Below are 23,463 nucleotides of genomic sequence, written 5' to 3'. Positions count from 1 at the left end.
ACAATGTTCTTACTGTCTTGATGATCTGTTGTATATGCATTACATACCCCTTTTTACTAACCTTAACAAAATTGTCAAAATTTATGTGAGCCAATCTTCTGTACCATAACCAGCTCTCATCAACTTGTCCCATCATGCATTGTGTTTCAAAGCAATCTTTTAGGTTGTAGACATTTCTATCAGTCCTTTTTCCTTTTGCAATTAATTTACCATTTCTCTTTTTTCTGATTTCAAATCCTTTTGAATCGAAAGTAAACTTGTATCATTTGTCACACATTTGACTAACACTCAGCAAGTTGTGTTTTAAACCTTCCACATAATATACCTCATAAGGTTTTAATTTTCCATCTATGCTCAGAGTACCTTTGCCTCTTATTTTGATTGATGAATTGTCTGCACACCTCACTGAGCCTCCATTCCAATCTTCAAGCTTGATAAATTTCTTCTTATCACTAGTCATGTGATTTGAACAACCAGTGTCTACTACCCATAAGTTCTTCCTTTCAGCATGTAGGGCAGTTTGAACAATCAGACTTGACTCGGCCTTGTTCATATCTATTTCAACCCAAACTTGTTTGACTTCTTTCTTCTTGCCTATTGTTATTTTTTGATCTAGATTGGCTTCAGGTTCAATGATTGACATTTTCTTCTTTTTCTTAGTTGTTCTAATTTTACAATGCTTTGCTATATGTCCAATATTTTGACAATAATAATATTTGACATTTCTATTGAATAATGAACTTAAGGGACTATCATGGGACTAAAAATTATATCTCCTACATTCATAACTTATATGACTAATACAATTACAATAGTAGAAAATAATATTCATATCCTTAAGAGAAGCAAATGAATTTCTACATTCAAAACTTGGTGGAAGCCTATTCATAAGCTTACAATCAACAATTCTATGACCGTAAGTGTTACATTTATAACAATAGCCATGAAACTGAGGTGCATACCGATCACCATTGAAGTTGTTTCTATTTGGTTTCCTTAAATTACCATAGATCGGTCTTCCTGAGCCCTTACATGTATCCATGACTCTAGTGAAGCCTTTTTCATCACACTTGGTTTTTCCTTTAGGATCAGCAATTTTGTTTTTTGTAGCATCAACAAATGTTTTCTTCATGTCTTTAGTAGTTGTAGTCACATCTATTTTCTTCCTTGGTGCATCCTTGACTGTGAAGGTTTTCCTATTATCATTATTACTTGAATTAACAAAGAGTATTTCCTTGCTTGATAAGTCTTTACTTGTAGAACACTAACCAACATCAAATCCAACACCCTTTGTGTCTTTGGATTTCTTTTGTTTGTTCAACATTTTATCCAGTGCATCTGTGTTTCCCTCATACTTGTTTCTCGCCTTGAGTTTATCTTTGCACTTTTCTAGATCCTTTTTGAGATTCACAATTTATTCCTCCATTTTTTGGTATTCCTTATCCTTATTCTCTAACTTTGTTTTAGTTACCTCATACATTCTTTTAGATTCATCCAATTGTGTTCTCAGATCTGAAATATTTTTCTCGGATTTCTCAAGACATTTGTTCAATCTGTCTTGTTCTTTAGCAGCAACACACTTAACCTTTTTGTATTCCCTCCTTACTTTTTTGAGTTCTTCAAGTGCACTCACAAGTTCACCTTCAAGGTCTACCTTGGATTCAATTTCCTCATCAACAATAAATTAATCATGCAACTCTCCTAGTGCCATAAAGAGATTGACTTCTCTTTCATTCTCACTGCAACATTCATCAGACATACTTTCTTCATCAGTAGCATCATCTTGAAATGTTTCAAGGATGTTCATTCTCCTAAATTTTCTTCTTCTTGGCTTGAAAGAATTCTTCATCTTCTCTTTACCATAGATCTTCATATTTTTCTTCTCATCTTCATCCTTCTCTCCATAAGGACATTTAGATTCAAAGTGTCCAATCTTACCATAGTTGAAACATCTAAAAGGGACCTTACCTTTATATTTACCTAAACCTTTCTCGATCTTTCTTGCAAATTTGGCTATAGTAGCATAAGATTCATCTTCCTCCACATTGACAACTTCTTCTTTTCTTTTCTTAGTAGTATTTAAAGTACCTTTTTTTTTTCAGGTTTCACTGTCAATTGTCCTCATCTCATAGGCCAATAAGGAACCAAATAACTCATCCATGGAGAAGGTTTTTAGATCTTTAACTTCTTCTATTGTAGAGACCTTTGTGTCATACGTTGAAGTGAGTGACCTCCACACATTTTGATAGTGACTTCATCTCATACTTCCTCTCCAAGTCCTCTTATAGTAATCATGATCTCATCCACTCTTTGTCGATAATCTGCTATCTTTTCTTCTTTCAATTTTTAGACTTTCAAATTGAGCCCTTAGGTTCTCCAATTTGGCTTCTTTTACTTTGGTATCTCCTTCATATACTTTTTGTAGCTTATCCCATGTTTCTTTTGCTGAAGTGAAGTGCAAGACTTTGACAAACTCTATATCAAATAGACCACTTAATATTGCATTCTTAGATTTGGCATCATTCTCATATTCCCTATTTGCATCAAGATTGGTAGGAGGATCTTGAGGAACAGTATAACCAATTTTCATTGACATCTAGACATCAAAGCCTAGAGAGGATAAGTAAGTTTCCATTATTTTTCTCTAGAAATCATAGTTAGTTCCATCAAACATAGGTGCTTTAGAAGAGGATTCATTCCTAGACATTGTGTGCACAAGACAGGATCTACCCAAGATAGAGAAAACTTTACAACAGGGAACCTTGCCCTGATACCAATTGATGAACACATTGAACATTGACGGGGGGCGGGGGGTGTGAATCAGTGATAATCTAAAACTTCAATCTAGTGTGTGTGCAAGTAAAAAAAAAAACCAGAATCATACACACATAACACCAATAATTATGAGGAAAACCCAATGTGGTAAAAACCTCGGTGAGAATAGTTACTGGACTCTACTGCTCCAATGTAGTCTCACAAGTAAATCACAATTACATTAAGATTTAGGCAACCAACCCAAGGAGCACCAACCCCTACTATTTTGAGCAAGAACTCAACAAGAACCTACCCCTGCTCTAAGCACCCACTCAAAGATACATAATAATTAAATGAATAGTTTATTATAATGATTGAAACCTTGTTACAAGTGAGTTTTGTAACACCTATCTGTTGTTCAAAAAGATGTACCTTAATAATACTTCATCTTTCTCTCTCTGTCTTTGACTTCTTGTCTTTTAAAAAAATTGCCTTTTGTTTCTACTCAATTCATATCTCTCTCTTCTATAAATTATGTCATCTGATTTTTCTCTCTGCTTCTTTTCAACAACTACCACCACTATGTCGACTATTGATTTCATAAAGGACTAATCACCTTCAAAAAAAATTGGTTGGATCATAACTCATCACACATAGGACAACCATTTTTCTTCCTCATTGTCATGCCCCACAATCTGTACAATTTCCAATGCATTTTGTAGATCATTCATATAGTTGGTTTGTATCTTGCCAGTAAACAATTCAAGTTTCCAGATGTGCCAACCTGTTTTCATGAACAACTTTGAATCTAAGTCATCAATCTTCAATATTCAACTAGGTTGACTTGATCATAATCACCATCATGGCAGTTCCATGCACCACATCATCCCTGTGATTTTCGGCATGCAATGTATTCTCAAATTCTTTGCAATCTGCATCTAGGTCACTTGATCAAACCAGGTCAATCATCCACGTGGACTGTCGAGCTGCCTAGAGCGGCTGATTTCCATGTTGTCACTAACCTTCATGTTATGCTGCAAGTATCAGGTTGACTATACCAATCGCTTACCTTGTCCCTTCATCGGCATAACAATCTTTGTCGAACAAACAACTATCACTTACTCCACCTTCACAGCCTATCCCAATGAACTCCTTCACCTTTTATTTTAGTTATCACCATAAGCTATCCTAAAATGCAATCTGCATGTTGACACACCTTATTGACTTAAGTTACCTCAATCGCAAATCATCATGCAAAACGGCCATCATCAAAATAGTCAACACTATCGACATAAGAAGAACAATCTAAATCGACATAACAAGTTATACTGAAGACATACTGTTATCTTCTCAATATTGGCGTAGGTATTCCAAACTCACAACTCCACAATGACAAACCCCATCGACATAGTTAACACTATCAGATTTAAATTTGAACTCTAACCCGTCAATACAACCTTATTTTGATGACTCAACCTGAGCAATTATTGGCATAGCCATTCTGAAACACACCCTTGATCTCTTGTTCAACATAGCTATTCTGACACAATGATGTCGGATTATTTTTCTTTGTTGGCATAACATAAACTTGTTCTACCACCTTTGTTAGTTATCTCAATGTGTAGCACAAACTCTGTGATTAGTATTTCTATCACGATATTCTACACACAACCCGACATCGACCTAACTTATGTTGATAGCATTTTCCTCCTCACAACATGGCATTGGCATAGTTAATCTGAGCTATCCCGATCTATCTTTCTATAGTATAACTTGCATGTTATGTTGATGTGTGTTATGCAGACTGCAACACTTATTTATCTGGTGGCTACAACACTTGTTTCTCTATACCATCTTGGCATCCCTGTAGCCCTTGTTGACATCAATGACAATAATGCCAACACCAACCTCATCTTGTTTTACTACCCTAATTCTTAGAGATGTGATGCTTCAATCTTAAAAACACACTTTTCATCAGAGGTTGTTTGTCCATTAGAAAATAGATTCATAGTACTACAATTTATTTTATGTTTCTTCTAGTCTCCAACTCCACTTTAGTTTCATCTAAGGGTTTTAAAATTAGATTGTCATTTATCTAGTTTTGAATCAACTGTTTAACAATTCATCTATTTAAAATAGAAATATTCTCTCTAATTCAATATTGTGCATTCTCTTTATTAATAAGTTGGTCAAGTCTTTCTCACTCAATAATGGGGTTAGCTCTTGAAGTAATTAACAAATGAATGAAGGTCCTCTATAGAATATTTCTTAGATAATTCGCTTATTATCTTTAAGGTTATTTTTGTTAAAGCTCAAGTATACACTCATTGAGTCATATGTATTGTTAAGAATCTATTGAATCCTATTATTTAAGTCATGGTCATCCCAAATGTTTACTATGTTCTTATGTAACCATTTTTGTTGTCCCCCTCTTTATAATAGTTATAGTAGAGCCCACCTTAAAAAACTATATGGGCCAAGGCTTCTTAACTGTATCCACAAACCCAGTGACAATGGCTAGCAAAGACATGACTATTCCTTTGGTTTGTTTAATTCAACCCCACCTCTTTTTATAGTTGCAAGTAGGAACATGGGGGAGAAATAATATCATTCTATTTTTAAGATCAAGAATATCAAAACAATGCTCAAATCTAGTTGTTAAATTAATAAGATCAAACTTAGGAAGTATCATTTCTTTGAGTGTTGATATCATACTAACGCACTACATGTGGAATTTTTCTTGCAAATAAAACCATCATATTAATGGTAGAAATAAAAATAGGTAGTAGGTTTAGGTGGGACTACTTTTTCATACTTTTATTTGCTTCACTGTATTTACCTTGAGAATAATGAAATTTAGGTAAGCTTATCAATCAAGTTAGTAAAGATGCACATAGGATAAGAATAATCCCTTGATGGTATCATATTACTTTCTTTGAATGGTAAACTCCTCTATGTGTCTATAGATATGATAATTTTAGTGTCTCAACTCTATATATTGATAGTGTCCATGTCTTCCATTCAATCCAATCCCCATATTATTTAATAGTGGGCCATTTTGGTTGATGAAGACAAGACATCGAGAGAGAGAGGTTAACCAACTAGAGGTGAATTTGTTTCTCATAGGGCCACCCTAATGAATCCACTTATTATTGATTGTGGTATTGGTACTGTATATGGTGAAAATGGATAACAATAATGATGAAAGACTAAATGAATTCAACCACAAAACCCTAGCCTAACAACAACAAAGATCCACCATAACATATGAAGATTACCTAAGACAATGCAAATCAAATGAAATCACAAAGATTATACCATCACATGTCCAATAGGGTTTGAATCTCCATTCTTCCTATCTCCATTGATCTTGCTTGATATATTTTCTCTTAGATTTTATGTGCACAAGAGCTCAACAAAGAACGTAAATGTGGTTGCAAGTAGGCTTGATTGCATATGCAAGTTCAAAAGCATAGTCAGGGTTGAATGCATAGTGAGTGTAATCAATTGATTAGGATGCATAGATTGATTAGAATGATTGATTAGGGTTGATAATGAAGGAAGCATCTCCTTATATAGAAGACACTATATGAAATGGAGGGATAAGATTGAGAGGTGTAAAAGAGGTCAGCTATGATTAGAGGGTAGGTAAAAGAAGTAATAAAATAATGAAAGGAGTAGGTAGTGTTTGAATTAAGAGATGAATGACATGTGTCATGGGTAGAAAAGGTTAATGAATTAATTAAATAAATAAAGATTTATTTAATTAATAGAAGGAGTGAGATCAATTAAATAAATAAGATATTTATTTAATTTAGGAAAAGGATAATTTAAATAAATAAATGTATTTATTTATATGAGAAATAAGGCTAGAAGAGGATAAATGAATTAATTAAATAAATAAAGATTTATTTAATTAATAGAAGAATTAAGCTTAGATAATTAAATAAATAAAATATTTATTTAATTAGACTGGACAATTTTGGGTGTCTACATTTTGCCCCTCTTTGAGACAATGCGGCTTGTCGCGTTGTTTCAAAGAAGATAAGATGAACTGATACAGAGTTGCCCCAAGATGGGAATGATATGCCCCCTCGAGAGATTGGATGAAAATGTGTGAAAAGACCACAAACAATCTCTCGATAAGAAAGAAAGGCTAGAATGGACTAATCAGATAAAGTGACAAAGTCATGGGATAACGAAGACTGACACAAGAGACTAGGGCTAGGGTAGTCTATAAGATAGACCACGAGGGGAAAACATCCTCATTGCCATCCACACATCCAATAGATCAGAGTACAGAGCGAGATAGAGCAGTAGGAGTCAACAGCGATGGCAATGGCTCATAGATTCGATCATGTTCACCGATTTCAGAGGCCAGTAGAGGCAAGAGAGCTGGTAAGTATCGCAAAACCTCCTTGTACTTTGATGCATTTATTGTTGTAATTAATGCATGCTAGGTAGAGTAATAAATGTGCTTAGAATAGGGTCCAAAAAATGTCAAAAATGTGTAGGCATGTCTGCATTGGTACCAGGCACATTTATGTGGTCTAAAAGAGCGTTTATGTCATGAAAGCACATTTGTGTCCAAAAATGTGAATTTGTGTCTTCTAGGTCAAATCAGCAGTTCTGTGATGAACATACGCTGTCGATTGGATAAGTTGCTGAGAGGATACACTCAAGTAGGTCCTCTAGGGAAGACTAGGATAATAAATAGGGCTAGGATTGACAATTCTGTGATAGAACATACGTTGCCAATTAGGAAACTTCTCAAGAGGATTCACTCAAGCAGAGGCCCTAGGATAGGATAGATCAAGGCACTTTGTGATGAACAGTGAGTACCAAGATATAGTACTCTGTGATGAATAGGGAGTACTAAAATATGAGCAGCATTTTGTGATGAACAGTGAGTGCAAATGTGAGCAGCACTTTATGATGAACAGGAAGTGCCAAACACGTAGTACTTTGTGATGAACAAGGAATACCACTAGGATAGAAGTAACACTTTGTGATGAACAGTGAGTGTCACTAGGACTAAGATGATTGATTTGTGTGACTGCAAGAGTATTTGCCTATGTTGGAGTCATGGGAGAGATTCCTATCAACTCAGAGGTTGCGACCTGAGTTGACATTTGAGGACAAAGCCACGATTAAGGTTATGGGTTTGCGATTCATTTTGTATGTGCTTGAGTTTAAGCTGAACATGGGATTGCTAACTGCACTGACGGAGAGATGGCACTCTATGACTTGCACTTTTCATTTGCCGATGGGGGAGATGACAGTCACCCTGGAGGATGTATACAGGATTCTACGGATATCGATCGATGGGGAGCTGATTCCGTACGATCGAGATGGAGATAGGGAGGCCCTGAGATGAGTGTTTTAGGATCCAGGACTAGAGATGAGGGTGGGACATGTGGCATGGGATACCATGACATGGACAGGATTAGCACTACCAACAGTGTTGGCAGGAGTTATCAGTGGGTTCCTTTGTCTAGATAGGGCGACATGAGGATTGGCTACGGGATCGACGAGGAGGAGGAGGAGAGGAGGAGGATGAGACAACTAGGCTTAGGAGACAAAGGGGACAAGAGAGATGATCATGGGGTGGGTCCTTCTAGGGCTCAGACTCCATCGAGGCCAACCGGCTCCGAGGGAGGGAGTTCATCGTAGCCGTAGAGGGCTCCCTATGTATCAATTTTATACCATTTTATATGATGATGTAGACACCTTCAGGTGATTGTAGCCATATGATTTTGACATCATTGTATCTTGACACTTATGATTATATATATGAGATGATTCATCTTTGCGGCAGCTATATGCATGTGTACTTATGTGATGAGATGTTTCATGATGTATGTTTCTATGTGATGGTTATGATATAGATGCAAATATGTACATGAGGAAATGCAATATTTTTATTGTTTTATGTTTTTAATATGTTATGCAAATGCAAATGTGAATGTATGAAATGCCAATGAATATGATAATGCAAATAATTATTTACATGATGAGAATATAAAATGTGCTAACATGTGTTGTGTGCAGGATGTGATGCAATTATGATATCTATATGTATGTATGAAATGCTTAATATGTGGGAATGCAGGTGCAACTACATGAAATGCAAATGTTTTTGGTGTGTCATTATACTCAGTCATGTGATAGCAGGCTACATGGACTCGAGAAGGATGATGGAAGTCAATCAAGAAATGGGGATGGAAGATAGAAGATATGAAAGTGAAAGAGCTTCTTGTGCATTATCATCATTGAGCTTTATTATGGCAAGTAGGTTATGACAATTGAGGCATATGGTTGACCCAGAAAGTCATTGTACCTATTTGCATGGAGATAAGATAGTCATAAACAAGGAATGCCCCAGTTCATACTAGACTCACAATGTCCTCATATCCTTGGACAAGTCATAGCATTACTAAGAGACAATCCACAGGCAGCCAATACAAATAGGTGACGATACCCCATCCTCGCCTTTCTAGTCAAAGACATCCTAGAGATAGAATCTCTAGTCAGAGACATCCTGAAAAAGCTAAAAGACATGTCACCAAAAGATAAAATCAAAAGAAAACCAAGACTCAACACCAACATCCACTGTAGTCCTCAAGTTTAGTGTCTCTTGTCACTTGTATAAGTCTTATTTGATTGTGGTCACAATGTTTAATTTCACAAAAAGGATAGACCACACTGAACCATATGTTGTCTGAGTTTGTTGAAAGATTTGATTTTGTTGAAGCCCATTGTTGCTGCTATGTCTCATCTGAAACTGACTGAATCCATGAAACTAATACTTTATTGCAGAGAAGACAAAACTTTATTGCGGATTGGCAATGCAAATGTTGTTTTATTGTGGATTGTGCACGGCTAGACTGAAGAAACTGGAAGAAATTGTACTCCTCAGAATGTGTGATGCTCTTAGTTCCACACCCATTACTAGAAGTAGGATTTGCCTTAGCCATAGATAGGAGCTGATTTATTATGGATGGAAAGGGGTGAAAAGGAATGATTATTATGAATGGCTAACCAATCTTAGGTAGATCAATAACAAGCCATGATGGGAATGGGTAAGTTTGTTATGAATGATAGGCTGTGAGTGTGTGCAAAGTGAAGTGATGAAAGAGAATCCTGAAGGAGGGAGGAGTAATGTCTCTACACATGGTGCTGGTGACCCATTTTTCACCATGGTACTTGCCCAGGGCACCACTGAAGTGGTTTTCACCATTGGACGAAATTATTTCTCTTTACTTTTTTCAATTTTTCAATTTTTTTTTTTTTTTTTTTTTGTATTTTTGAATTGGGATACTCTGAAGAGTTATGTGTAAAACCTGCGAAGGTGCATTTTGTTGATAGGATCCTCTAAAGTTTCACCCTCTGTGGTTGAGAGCTGATATGCACCAAATCCATATGCTGTTGTAATGATGTAAGGACCAAGCCAGTTTGGTTCGAACTTGCCCTTCTTCTCTCTGTCTTGTTGATTTTTAGGATTTTCTCTAAGAACTAAGGAACCCACCTCAAATGTGCGAGGCTTGACCTTATGATTTTAGCTGCACTGTTCCTTGACTGAATGATATGTAGCTTGAGTGTATGTCTTCCTTGATAAAGGAACTAAGATAGAATTACTAGCATGTGAACTACATAGGCTTGTATGCATATCACCTAAAGAATTTTGGGCATCCCTAATAACAAAGTCCCTTGAGGAAGCTCCATTAAAGGTTCATGATGTATCACCAAAAGGGGATGTATGTGTGGAACAAGTGGATGAGTTATGAAGCCTTATGATTGTGAAAAGAAGTGAAAGTAGGATAGCACGATGGAGACTTAGGATCAACAAGTATGATTTTGATATTAGGGGAGGTAAACCCTTGTTCTTTTTGCTTCATAGGAGTTTTATCCTTGACTTTGATTTTGATTTGGACTAAAGGACTTTTCTTTAGTTTTTACTTTTGGATTTTTCTTTTCAAATCTTGATTTTTGATCCCCAATTAGTAAGGGCTTTTGTAATTCTTGTTGATCCAATCCTAGGAGAGAAGTGGAAATGGAATGAGTGGATGAAATGGTAAAGCTATGTGAGTTCTCAAGAGGGTTGGCAATACGCTCAATAGATTCTTTGTTGGAACCACTCTTAGGATTATTGATCTCAAGAGTTGCTTGCACCACTGGAGGAAATTTGCATTCAAACTTAATAGCCACAGCACTAGGTGGTTCACACCCAATTCGTTGGTATTGCAAATCATTTGTAGATTGTTCCTGGCGACTAAATGTCTTAGGAGATAGTGGGAGTTGATCAACATGAAAGATATACTCACCACATCCCAAGTCTTTAAACTTGAACTTTTCTTTGATCTCTATTTGCTTTGATGTAGAAGCTTTCAATGATTCTAGATCCTCATATGCTGATGAAGGAATAGCTTCTCAATTGACTAGGATTGTTATTTTTGATCTAGGTCCCAGATTGTTGCAATATATGAATGGGTCGAGGTCAACTTTGACAGTCACTTCAACTCCATTGTGTGGAAACTTGATACATCAATGATATGTAGATGGTACTCCACTCATCTCATGAATCCAAGGACATCCCAAGAGTATGTTGTATGTGAGATCAAGATCAAGTACTTGACAAACCACATCCTTTGTAACTGGCCCAACTCTGAGAGGTAAGGTGACTATACCCTTGGATGAACGCTCTTCATCATCATATACTTTGATAGTAATTTTGTTTGTAGAATTCACAGCTTTGTCGGAATATCCCAATTGTTTAATAGTGCTCAATGTACAAATGTTTAGACCTGCTCCTCCATCTATCAAGACTCGTTTGATTCTATGTTTGTGTATGAAGGATTCAATGTGTAATGGTGCATTATGTGGCTAACTTACAGAGGCGTCATTGGCTTCTGTGAATGTAAGGGAGTGTGGAATGGAAAGCTATCCCACCATGGCTTGAAACTGATCCACGTTTAGATTAGTAGGAATAGTAGTTTCTCTCAAGATTTTGTCAAGAATGGATTTATGTACGATGGATATGCACAAGAGTTCAAGTATGGAGATGAGCGCGGGTGTCTTCCCTAACTGTTCTACAAGGTCATACTCAGGTTTGGTTGATGAGGAAGCAGTGTTTTCAGCTAGAGCACCTTGCAAAGTGAATTTACCTTGGGGGGTTGTAACATGACATTCAAAGGTAGGTTCGGAAGAAGATCCAATGCCTTTCAGAATGATCTTGGGTCTTTGGGTAGAATTCTCAGGGGTTTTGTCCTTGATGATAATGGTAGAGACATAATTGTCCATCGAGATGTGATTGATGGTTGAATCATAGTTATAAGATGCTCTGGTATAGTTGGTTTGGTCATCTGTGACTTTAGCTTTTCCTTTGTCATGTTTTGGGAATAGTTCCTTAAACATCTCATGTTCTTGATTGGATGAGTGCCCTTCAATCTCAATATCACCCCTATCAATGAGATCTTGTATGATGTTCTTCAGTTGATGACAATTTCCTATCTTATGACCCTTGCTCTTATGAAATTCACAATATTCACCATCATTCCACCAATTTGGTTTAACCTTTGGTTCATATGGAGGAAAATATGGAATAGTGATTACCTTGTTTGCCACTAGCTTTTTGAAAACTAACTCAAGTGGTTCTCCCAATGGAGTGTACTTCCTTCGTGATTTAGAAGTTGTTTGAGTATTCACCTGATTTGATCCAGAAAAAATGAATTTGGGTCACACTATATTGGCATCAACAACACCATCATTGACTATGTTCTTGTTTTTATTCCAAAATATTGGCTTGTCTTTTCCTTTAAAGTCATCTTTGTTTTCCTTGAATATCTTAATGACTCCTTGTTCAATTAGGACCTTTTTCTGTCACTAAGCCTTTTTCAATGATGTCCTTGAAGGTGGACAAACAAGCTTTCCTTAGATCATAGCCAATGTCCTTGTTAACATTTTGGGTGAACATTTCTACCATTTGTTTTTGTGGAATTTCACAAGAGCATCTGCTGGCTAGATTCCTCCATCTTTGTAAAAATGATGCAAAAGACTCTCCCTTTTTTTGCTTGGTGTTGCACAAAGTAGTGACTGATATGTCTGTCTTTATATTGTAGGAGAAATGTTGAATAAATGCCTCTGCTAAGTCACCCCATGACTTAATTCCAGGTGGAAGTTGGGAGAACCATTCCATAGCTTGATCGCCTAGGCTCTGTGGGAATAATCTCATCAAATATGTCTCTTCTGTTGCTATCTCAATGCAAGCTATGAAAAACTATCTTATGTGTGCCTTAGGATCCCCTTTTCCTCTATACTTATCAAACTTAGGTGTCACAAAGTATGTAGGAAAAGGAGGCATTGGAATGCTCTTGTCAAATGGATAAGGACATATGTCTCTCATTGTGTATGTTGGCTTCAATGTATTTATGTCCTCCATTTTCTTTTGTAAGTCCCTAATTTGTTTCTCCAAATTTCTCTTAGGTGGAGATCAACTTCTTGGACCATGCCCTATGCTTGAGGCACCAATTGGAGGAGGAGCATGTTTCATATATGGATGATATTGATCATACACATGTTCATATGGAGGAGGTCTATAGTGATGCTGCATATATGGACCACTTAGTATAGATTCATGTTGAGGAACGAAATATCTATTTTGTCCATGTATACCATACTCTACAGGCATGTCATGTTCTAATGTGTTGCCCCCAAATTTGACACAGGGTTCCTTGTGTCCAAATTTTGAGCATGCCTTTGAATATCTAATTGCTTTGGTGGTTGATCCATAGCATTGATATGTGATTGAGCATATTTCTCTACATAAGACTTCCATAATGGTCTGTGAAGGTGAGTATCATAAGCTTGACCGTGTGTATGTGGGACCTCTAGTTTTTGAAACAAAGATGATGGTGATTCAAGCACAAGATGTGGTCTTCTATTGCCTCCACTATTAGGCCTCCTTTGATCCATGTTGAAGTGAGGTTGTTGCAAGGTTGATTTTTCATTATTTGAGACATGTCAAAATCATGAGGTATCTTGGCTCCACTTTGTGGCATCATTTGTAAGAAGTATTGTTTATCCCTCCTCATTATTTCCTCAACCAATTGATTGAAACAGGGATCCATAATGGATTCTTCCACATCTGCTGAATGTACTGAAAAGTTGTCCATATCATCATTGTGTGTATCATTGTTGTTTGCAGTGTCCATGTTCTCAACATTTGGAATGTTTCTATAGGCATCCATGTCAAGTAATGTAGTATGATTAGAATTGAAAAAGATATCATTGTCATACTCATAAGAACTCATGTTTGCGAACTCTTGAGCTTCTTTAGTTTCTCTCCTAGATTTTTGAAGATGGGTTTCAACCATGAACTAGGTATTGACCGAGATGTGTGAGACTAGATGAAAATGGAAAAAGTATGGAAGACCAAGAGTTGGATGGAATGTAAATGAATTTGAGGTGTACTTGCAATGTCCAAAGTGTAAGACCAAGTATGTATGTAGTAGAGTAGGTGTGACTTCCAAAGAGAGGATAGTGTCTCTTGATGAGGTAAGTTGACCTTGACTCTAAGTAAGACCAAATGAGACCCAAAGGTGATAGACCTTGATGAGGGACCACTTAGCAAAATGTTGTTGTATGTAGTGTGTTGACAAAGTATGATGAGGACAAGCAAGTGACCTTTTGACTCAAGTTTAGACAAATGTAAATTTAATGCAAAATGTAAAGCAATGATGGACTTTGTGAGACCCAAAGACAAGTTGAATGCTAGATGAAAACCTAGAGAAACAACTTAGGAAGCTCAAGAATTCTGAAACTGATTGCTCTTGTTTGTTGGACTGTAAAATTTTTCCAATTTGTGAAGTTGTTGGTTGTGACCAAATCTAAATGTTTGACTATTTTTCATGACAAAAGGACACAATGTTGATGAGGACTCAATATTTGCAAGTGTTTAGACTCAAAATGACTCCAAGAAAAGTGTGTTGTTTGATGTAAAATTTGTTTTGCATACACTTGAAGACACAAAAGACACAATGTTTTGTTGTTTGATCTTGAATGTTTTGAATGTTTAAAATAAGTCAAGCACAATTCTTATGGCTAGCCAAGACAATAGTTGTTGATCCCACATGAGGTTTTACCCCCGAGGCTATGTTATTCAGAGCGGATACTTAGATTCTTGACCTCACTGGCTCCCCCCTCGACACTCACTTCTCAGGTCAGCCAAGCATCAGTCCCCATGAAAACTCTTCGTGGTGAACTTTGTATCTCTACTAAGAATTGTATGTGTGTGGGCCGCTACCAGAGGTCCGACCTCCTCCCTCAATAACTAGAAGGATTTTGGCTTCTAAAATAAAAAGGTGCTAGTAAGGGCATCCACTCATGTGGCCATACATGCGGCAATTCCAGCTCTGTAAATACAGAAGGCTCCCAGTCGGTAGGGGTTATGCCCTACAACTGATCAAATAAATTTGATCAAACGGGTTTATGGGGAGACATAGTGTGGGTATGAACTAATCAGCACACGTTATCCATAGTTTTCACCATGAATACAGTTGTTTATAATGGTTCAAAAGAGGTGGGTTTTCCTCACTACCACTTGGGTCGTTCTTCTCACTAGTAGTCCTAATGACCACATGGGAAGATAGGCCCTCTAAAGATTAAACAAAAAGAGCCTATTGCTCAAGACACAAAAGACAATGATTCAATTTTAGTGCACCAATTGAAGTGTTTGCTAGTCTATGAAAACAAGGCACACAATAAAATTCCAAAAACCCTTGCCAAGGACCTACAACAAAGATTTATTAGTAGTTCGGATTGTTTGAAATAGTCACCCCTTCCTGCAAGCACACAAGTTAGGTAAATTTTAGATCCAAAAGACTTTGTGAAATAGGGGCCTTCAACAATGCATATTGTTGAACAATTCAAAGATCTGATTCATCATAAAAAAAAGATCACCTACCAAATTTCAAGATATTTTCAGAAATGTAAGAAAATCCAAAAAATTTGCTAAATTGCTCCAAAAATTATTTTTTTATGAAAAATCATAAAAAATTCATATAAAATGAAAATTCGATCCAAAAAATCTGAAATTTTTATTGGAGAGTCCTGATGGTCTTCCAAACCTGCATAAAAAATTTCTACAACAAATCCAAGCAGTTTGTGGGATATGGGTAAAATAATGCAAAACCCTAATTTTCAAAGATCTCATTTTTTAGGAATGATTTTGCATCAAATTTAGAATTACAAAGAACAGATCCTATGTATAATTTTAAAAGATTTCCAAAAATGTAAGAAAATCCAAAAAATTCACTAATTTGCTCTCAAAATTAATTTTTTATGAAACTGCATAAAAAATTCATATAAATTGAACAAGTGATCCAAAAAAATCTAAAATTTTTACTGAATCCTTCTAATACTTTTCCTGACCTACACAAAAAATTTGATGCCAAAATTCAAAACCGTTTGTGAGATCTGATCAAAATAAAGAAAAACCCTAATTTTTAAAGATCTGATTTTTAGGGAAATATTTTGCATCAAAATTAAAATCACAAAGAACAGATCCTGTGTATAATTCTGAGTGATTTCCAAAAATGTAAGAAAATCCGAAAAATTCTCTCATTTTCTCTCAAAATTATTTTTTTATGAAAAATCATAAAAAATTCATAGAAAATGAAAATGTGCTCCAAAAATTCTAAATTTTGTATTGAGAGCTCCTGATACTTTCTTCAACCTGCAAAAAAAAATTTGGTGCAAAATTTCTCAACTGTTTGTGAGATATGATCAAATCTCTCCAAGATATTGATTTTGTGTCCAAAACCCTAGCTGCACAAAGTTATTCTCCAAATTGTTTTACAAAACTACAATATAGGGTTAGAAAAATCTAAAAAAAATATAGATCTAACAAAAATCCATGTCCCATTGGGCATGCCAAAATGTATATAGTGAAAATGCATAACAATAATGATGAAAAACTAAATGAATTCAACCACAAAACCCTAGCCTAACAACAACAAAGATCCACCATAACATATGAAGATTACCTAAGACAATGCAAATCAAATGAAATCACAAAGATTATACCATCACATGTCCAATAGGGTTTGAATCTCCATTCTTCCTATCTCCATTAATCTTGCTTGATATATTTTCTCTTAGATTTTATGCGCACAAGAGCTCAACAAAGAACGAAAATGTGGTTGGAAGTAGGCTTGATTGCATATGCAAGTTCGAAAGCGTAGTCAGGGTTGAATGCATAGTGAGTGTAATCAATTGATTAGGATGCATAGATTTATTAAATTGATTGATTAGGGTTGATAATGAAGGAAGCATCTCCTTATATAGAAGACACTATATGAAATGGAGGGATAAAATTGAGAGGTGTAAAAGAGGTCGGCTATGATTAGAGGGTAGGTAAAAGAAATAATAAAATAATGAAAGGGGTAGGTAGTGTATGAATTAAGAGATGAATGACATGTGTCATGGGTAAAAAAGGTTAATGAATTAATTAAATAAATAAATATTTATTTAATTAATAGAAGGAGTGAGATCAATTAAATAAATAAGATATTTATTTAATTTAGGAAAAGGATAATTTAAATAAATAAATGTATTTATTTAAATGAGAAATAAGGCTAAAAGAGGATAAATGAATTAATTAAATAAATAAAGATTTATTTAATTAATAGAAGAATTAAGCTTAGATAATATTTATTTATTTAGACTGGACAATTTTGGGTGTCTACAGGTACAATAGAGATTAATCACATAACTATGTGAATAAACCCTACAATATAGAGATAGGAGAACCACTCATTAAAGAGATTGGTTGATTCACATAATCTCCCCCCTATCTCTTACTTTACGTAGACTTCAACTAGATGCAATGGTATATGGTTTATGAAAAGAGGGATCATGACTACAATAACCTTCTTGACAAGAATAATAACAAATTGAGAGAGCTTAAACCTAGCCCTAAGAGATTACACAAAGATAAATTGATGTTTAACGAGACCCTAAAATGAAAAACAAAATCATTCTAATGTATTTTTCTGGATTTGATTGTGTATATTTTTTTCCCATCAACGTTTTGAATCACACTTTGTGATTCATCATCAGGATGAAAAGAATTCTAAAGACATGAAAGATGTCAAACTTAAGATAACATATTGTACACTAAAATTTCTCCTAATGATATTAAAAAGCTTCTTGAGCATGATAAGAGGAAGGAAACAAATATAAAACATAGCCATAACCAAAATGCAATTCAGCCCACTTATTAAATTATTGCCTAGAAGGCACTCTACCGAAGAAAAATAGAGTAACAGAATGAGATTGACAATTACAAGTATCTTGAACCACATTATCCGGAAGGATAAAAGAATGAAACACCTTGGAAAGGGCCTTTTGACGTTCCAAAGGGTATATCAAGCTGTTGTATATGTCCAACAGAACGCTAAGGCGAAGAGACTACATAGTATTCAGGAAACTTAAAATGAACGAACAGCAAACAAAGGAGTAGAAGAAGAAAAGGAGGATGTGTGGGAGTATTCAGAAAAGCCATCTGAGAATGTTAGAAGAACCAAACAAAAGAGGCAGGTCGAACACTGTCACGATATAGGAGAAGCCCATAGATCATCTTCAACGGAGCCGTTTAAATCAACAGCGTCACCAAGGCGTTTTGATGGAGAGAGGAAAAAATATGGTACCGTTTGAAACCAGAGAGATTTGTTTGCTTGGGTCAGCTATTTCGTCCCGAATTTTTTCGCACAAACATTTATCTACACCCATTAAATTTGAACTTATCTACTAACCCTACCCCTCATAATTTGTTCTTTTCTATTTAAGAATGTTCTATTTGCCTTCTATTCTACGCAAACTTTTTGTTTTCTCTCCTACATTCCTTGTCATCTCTATCTTGAGATTTGTTGTAGTTAGGTGTACAGTGTTCCTGAGAATGATATTGTTCAATGCTTCTTATCTTATCAAGAGTCTTAAATTGGGAGTCTGTAAATACGCTAGCGAAGGGATCTAAAGGAAGTGTTTTTATAATAGTAGTAAATTCAACTTTTTAGACCAGTATGATGAGTAAAGGTAGTAATCACAGAAGTGAAAGATTAAGAAATAATAATAAAGCCTGGCATGACGTAGCGTCAGTGACCACAAAGATATTAGTTTAATGGAGAAGGTATCAGCAATCTTATTTTAATTGCAAAACGCCATATTCTTACCTTCGCTAGTTGTTACTTTGGGTGATCAGCAATCTTATTTTAATTGCAAACTGCCCTATTGTTACCTTCGCTAGTTGTTATTTTGGGGAATAAGACATACTAGCTGTCAAGGTCATTTCACTTTGACGGTCCAATGGGCACACGATCATATAAAATTGCTATGGTGGTTGTTAATTCATCGCCGCAATGTTTGAAAAACTGGAGAAACCTGTGGGTAAAACATCATCTCAATTATCACGTTTCCCCCATTGTTTTTTCTTTCTAAATTAATATTAGACAGCGAAAATGTTAGGAAAGTGCTTGTGTGGAAAGTGTTGAATATGCTTTATAGATTGGCTTGTGCCTTCCACGCGCCTATCCAATCCAAACAATCCTTTCTGGCTTGTTTTTGTAACACGCAAATTTCAGTAAATGGGTTCTAAAGGATTTAGTGAAGTTATGGAAGTTATAGAGCGAGAGATTTTCAGTCAAGAGGTTGAAAACTCTTGGCAACCCTTCTCTGGTAATGATGGTGACAAATCTGTGTTGGGAAATGGCGATGAAGGAGAAACAAATCTGTTTTCTCTGACTTCTGAGCTTTCTTGGCTTGGGGACAAAGCCGAGGAAGTGAAGTGCTTCTTGCAAAACGAAAGCCACGATCAAGCGAATTCAAACCTCAATTCCATCATCTACCAAGTGATCGCCACATCTGCTTCGATTTTGTCACAATGTCAGCGTTTGAGTTTTGCAGGCGAAGAAGAAATTGTAGAAATGGAGGCTGCCGAGATTCTTGCAGAGCACAGCCATTTGTGCAGCATCTGTGGTAAAGAGTTCCGCCGAGACGGAAATGTGCGCATTCATATGCGATCCCATGGCGAGCAATACAAAAGCAAAGAAGCCCTTACATCCAACAGGCTCAAGGACAGATCAAGATCATATTATTCGTGCCCTTCCCAAGGCTGCAGACACAACAGGCGTCATCCCAATTTCAAGCACTTGAAATCCATGGTATCCATGAGGAACCATTACAGAAGAAGACATTGTGCTAAGATGTATACCTGCAACAACTGTGGAAAGGAGTTTTCTTTCGTGGGTGATCTAAAAACCCACGGAAATAAGTGTGGGCATAGCACATGGCGATGTTCCTGCAACCTCACCTTTACAACAAGGAATAAGTTGCTTCGCCATGTGGCCTTAGGGCGCCAAGGCCATAAGCTCGTTCTTCTTGCTCCTGCTGTTGCTGCTCACAATGGGGAGAACTCCACAGACATTGATAAAACACCGGAACATTCTGCCCAGGACCTTAATAATTTTGCAGCACAAGATTCACCTATTTTAACGGAAGGCCTGCCTAGTTATGGCAACGGTCAAGATGTTTTAATGATGGGAGCAGGATGGAACGGCATAGAAGAAAGTCAATATGGGTATGAGAGGATGGAGAGTGAGGTTATTTTCTCAAGCGAAGATAGCGAAGGGAGCGAATTGTATGCATCTCTGTTTTGGCAGAGGGGCGATCTGCTTTGGACATAAACTATTGTACACTTCTGTTTTTCTTTTTAATAATATAATTCAGGTTAATTAGCTTATTTTTGTTCAGAAATATGTTGTATATTACAGTTTTCCAAAGAAGCAATATATCTTTCCTGTGCTTTTTATTACTTTAGCAGAGAAGGGTTTTGAATCTTCACAAAACAGCAAAACCAGAGAGCAATCAAACAGCTTCAAGCGTCACACAACTAGACGCCCAGAATGCACAGAAACAACTCCAAAAAATAATCAAAAACTAACTTACCAACATAGCTATACATAATCATCCTACCAAACTGCCTTCTACTGAATTTTAACATAATAGTAGGTAATTGTAAAAAGTCCATAGTAATAGCAGAGTCCTTTATCAAAATAAAAGCTAACAAACTAAGAAGGCACACAGGCCTATTTAAGGATAAAGTTGATAAGTTAATTATTGTGATGTAAGTGGGTATTTGGGGTTGTGAAGCATGGATAGAAGGGGTCAAGTTAACTTATTAGTGGCATTCAAAATATTCTATTAATTATTTTATATAGGTCAATTAAACAAAATTCTATTCATTATATTGGTCTCTTTAGAGTTATAAAGCTATTTTTTTCTATATTGTATAAGTATGTATATTGTGTCAAATTCTCATAATCCAAAGAATTCTTACTTAATTCCAATTCTAATGCAATAAATATATAAAATAATGGTTACATTGAAAATTTGTACAAGTTGTTGGTGTAAATAATTATTCATCTTGGATATTATTACACTTACTTAAGTTACTTAGGAAATGCATTTCATAGTTGTTTGGGTATGAGATATTTGGGTGTTTGTACCACATTGGGATAGTGTGTGTAGGAGAATATCCACCTTTTATGGTGTTTATCTTGTTGTTACACTCCACATTCAGTGGGTGATCCACCTCATGTGGACTATTATATTATTTCTCCTACCTACCCACACCTATTTCCTACCTACCCTTGTTTCTTATTGAGCCACATGTCATGTTTGTGTGCTCACATATCCATATAGCTTTGCCTATATAAAAAGGCTTATATTCATTGTATGTAACGAATGCTCAGTGATCCAGTTGATCATATTTTTCATCTTGATAGAATACAGTTTATTTCTATCATCTATTTTGTTCTCTCTTATTTGTGTTTTCCATTGCCTCTTGATCTTGGCAAAATCTCACATGGTATCAGAGTTAGTCCATGTCTCACATGGTATCAGAGCTAGTCCATGTCTCACATGGTATCAGAGCCATTAGAGTGCCATTGGTTTGCCAATTGAGAGAATTTTGGGGTTTGCATTTTAGAGCTTTCTATTGTAGGTTATTATTGGAACTTGTTGGGTCAGATCTGAGGTCACTATTGGATTGAGGAGGTTTGAGAAAGTAAGAATCCCCTTTTATTTCATCCAAATCTGACATCCGAGGCCAAATCTAAAGCCGTTTGAAGGTGGAGGGTGGTGACTTGTCCCGGCAGCTATCTGCATTTTTTGAGCATTTTTGGTCAAATCAGTCATTGCCATTGTGCTCAGAAGGCCCAAAACCCTCAAGATCGACTGTCAATTCATCGAAATCAGCCTCCATTACCCCGAGTTGAAAAAATCTCCCCTCCTAACCCACCATACGAACTTGCAGGTACAGGTCTGAATTTTTAATTTTTTTACTTTTCCGTTTTTTATTTTTTCGGAAAATTTTAAAATAAAAAAAATAAAAGTCAAAATTTTCTTTTGAAAAGCAGGGTGGGGGGGGAACTTTTTTGGTTTTCATTTTTTTTAAAAGGCAAAAAAATAATTTTCGGGGGGGACTTTTTTTTGGCCCGCAAGCACAATGGGTAACCGCAGGGTACCTACGGCCCCGCAGTGTACCTATGGGCCCCTCCCCATGTGGGGGGGGTATGATTAATTTTGTTTTTTAATTTTTTTTTAAAAAAAATTTAATAAATAAAAAAAAACTCACTTTTTTCTTATTTTAAAAAAAATTAAGTTTTTTTAATAATTAAAAAAATAAACTTTTTAATAAAAGTCTTTTTTATCTTTAATAAATTTTTATTAAAGTTTTTTTAATATCATTTTTTTTTTCAAAAAAAAATGACTATCGCCTTTTTTTGTATTTTTTTCTTTATTTTTTAATAAAGTTTTTTTGCATGGGCATAATAAGTTGTTTTTATTTAGATTTTTAAAATCTTTTAAAAACACAAACATTATTTAATAAGTCAAATTGGAAACACTTTTTTTCTTGTCTCTTCACACCTGTCTTGCAGTGCTTCCAACCGACAATCAAGGGGGGGGGGGGTTGATTTGCTCCTTTATATCTCTTGGCCACATCAAGAGGCAATGGAAAGCACAAATAAGAGAGAAAAAAATAGATGATAGAAATAAATTGTATTCTATCAAGATGAAAAATATGATCAACTGGATCATTAAGTATTCGTTACATACAATGAATATAAGCCTGCTTATATAGGCAACGCTATATGGATATGTGATCACACAAACATGACATGTGGCTCAATAAGAAACAAGGGTAGGTAGGAAATAGGTGTGGGTAGGTAGGAGAAACAATATAATATTCCACATGAGGTGGATCACCCACTGAATGTGGAGTGTAACAACAAGATCAACACCATAAAAGGTGGAAATTCTCCTACACACACTATCCCAATGTGGCACAAACACCCAAGTGTCTCATACCAAAACTACTATGAAATGCATTTACTAAGTAAACTTAAGTAAAGTGTAATAATATCCATGATGAATAATTATTTACACCAACACCCCCCCTTACGTGCAACTTAGGGGAATGCACTAAAGTCTACAATGCAACTAAGCAATGCAAGATGGGTCCCGGCTACTAGGCCATGTTAGGTACCCATGTACAAATGCAAATGCATGCAAACCAATGCAATGCAAGATGGGTCCCGACTACTAGGCCATGTTAGGTACCCATGTACAAATGCAAATGCATGCAAACCAATG

General features: G+C 35.9%; 1 protein-coding gene across 1 annotated transcript; it reads left to right on the top strand.

Annotated features, from left to right (window-relative positions):
• The first annotated feature begins 19,394 nt into the window (after nt 1–19,394).
• On the top strand, nt 19,395–20,492 carry LOC131061632 (zinc finger protein STAR3-like). The gene has a single exon (XM_057995424.2). It carries the CDS (start codon nt 19,395–19,397, stop codon nt 20,490–20,492), a length of 1,098 nt encoding a protein of 365 aa, XP_057851407.2.
• The last annotated feature ends 2,971 nt before the right edge of the window (nt 20,493–23,463 follow it).

This window comes from Cryptomeria japonica, chromosome 2 (assembly GCF_030272615.1).
Source record: "Cryptomeria japonica chromosome 2, Sugi_1.0, whole genome shotgun sequence".
NCBI classification, from domain to species: domain Eukaryota; kingdom Viridiplantae; phylum Streptophyta; class Pinopsida; order Cupressales; family Cupressaceae; genus Cryptomeria; species Cryptomeria japonica.
This window is presented reverse-complemented; position numbering and strand designations above follow the sequence as displayed.

Coding starts and splice junctions, on each gene's coding strand:
- LOC131061632 (XM_057995424.2), top strand. CDS start 19,395: ATGGGTTCTAAAGGATTTAGTGAAGTTATGGAAGTTATAGAGCGAGAG.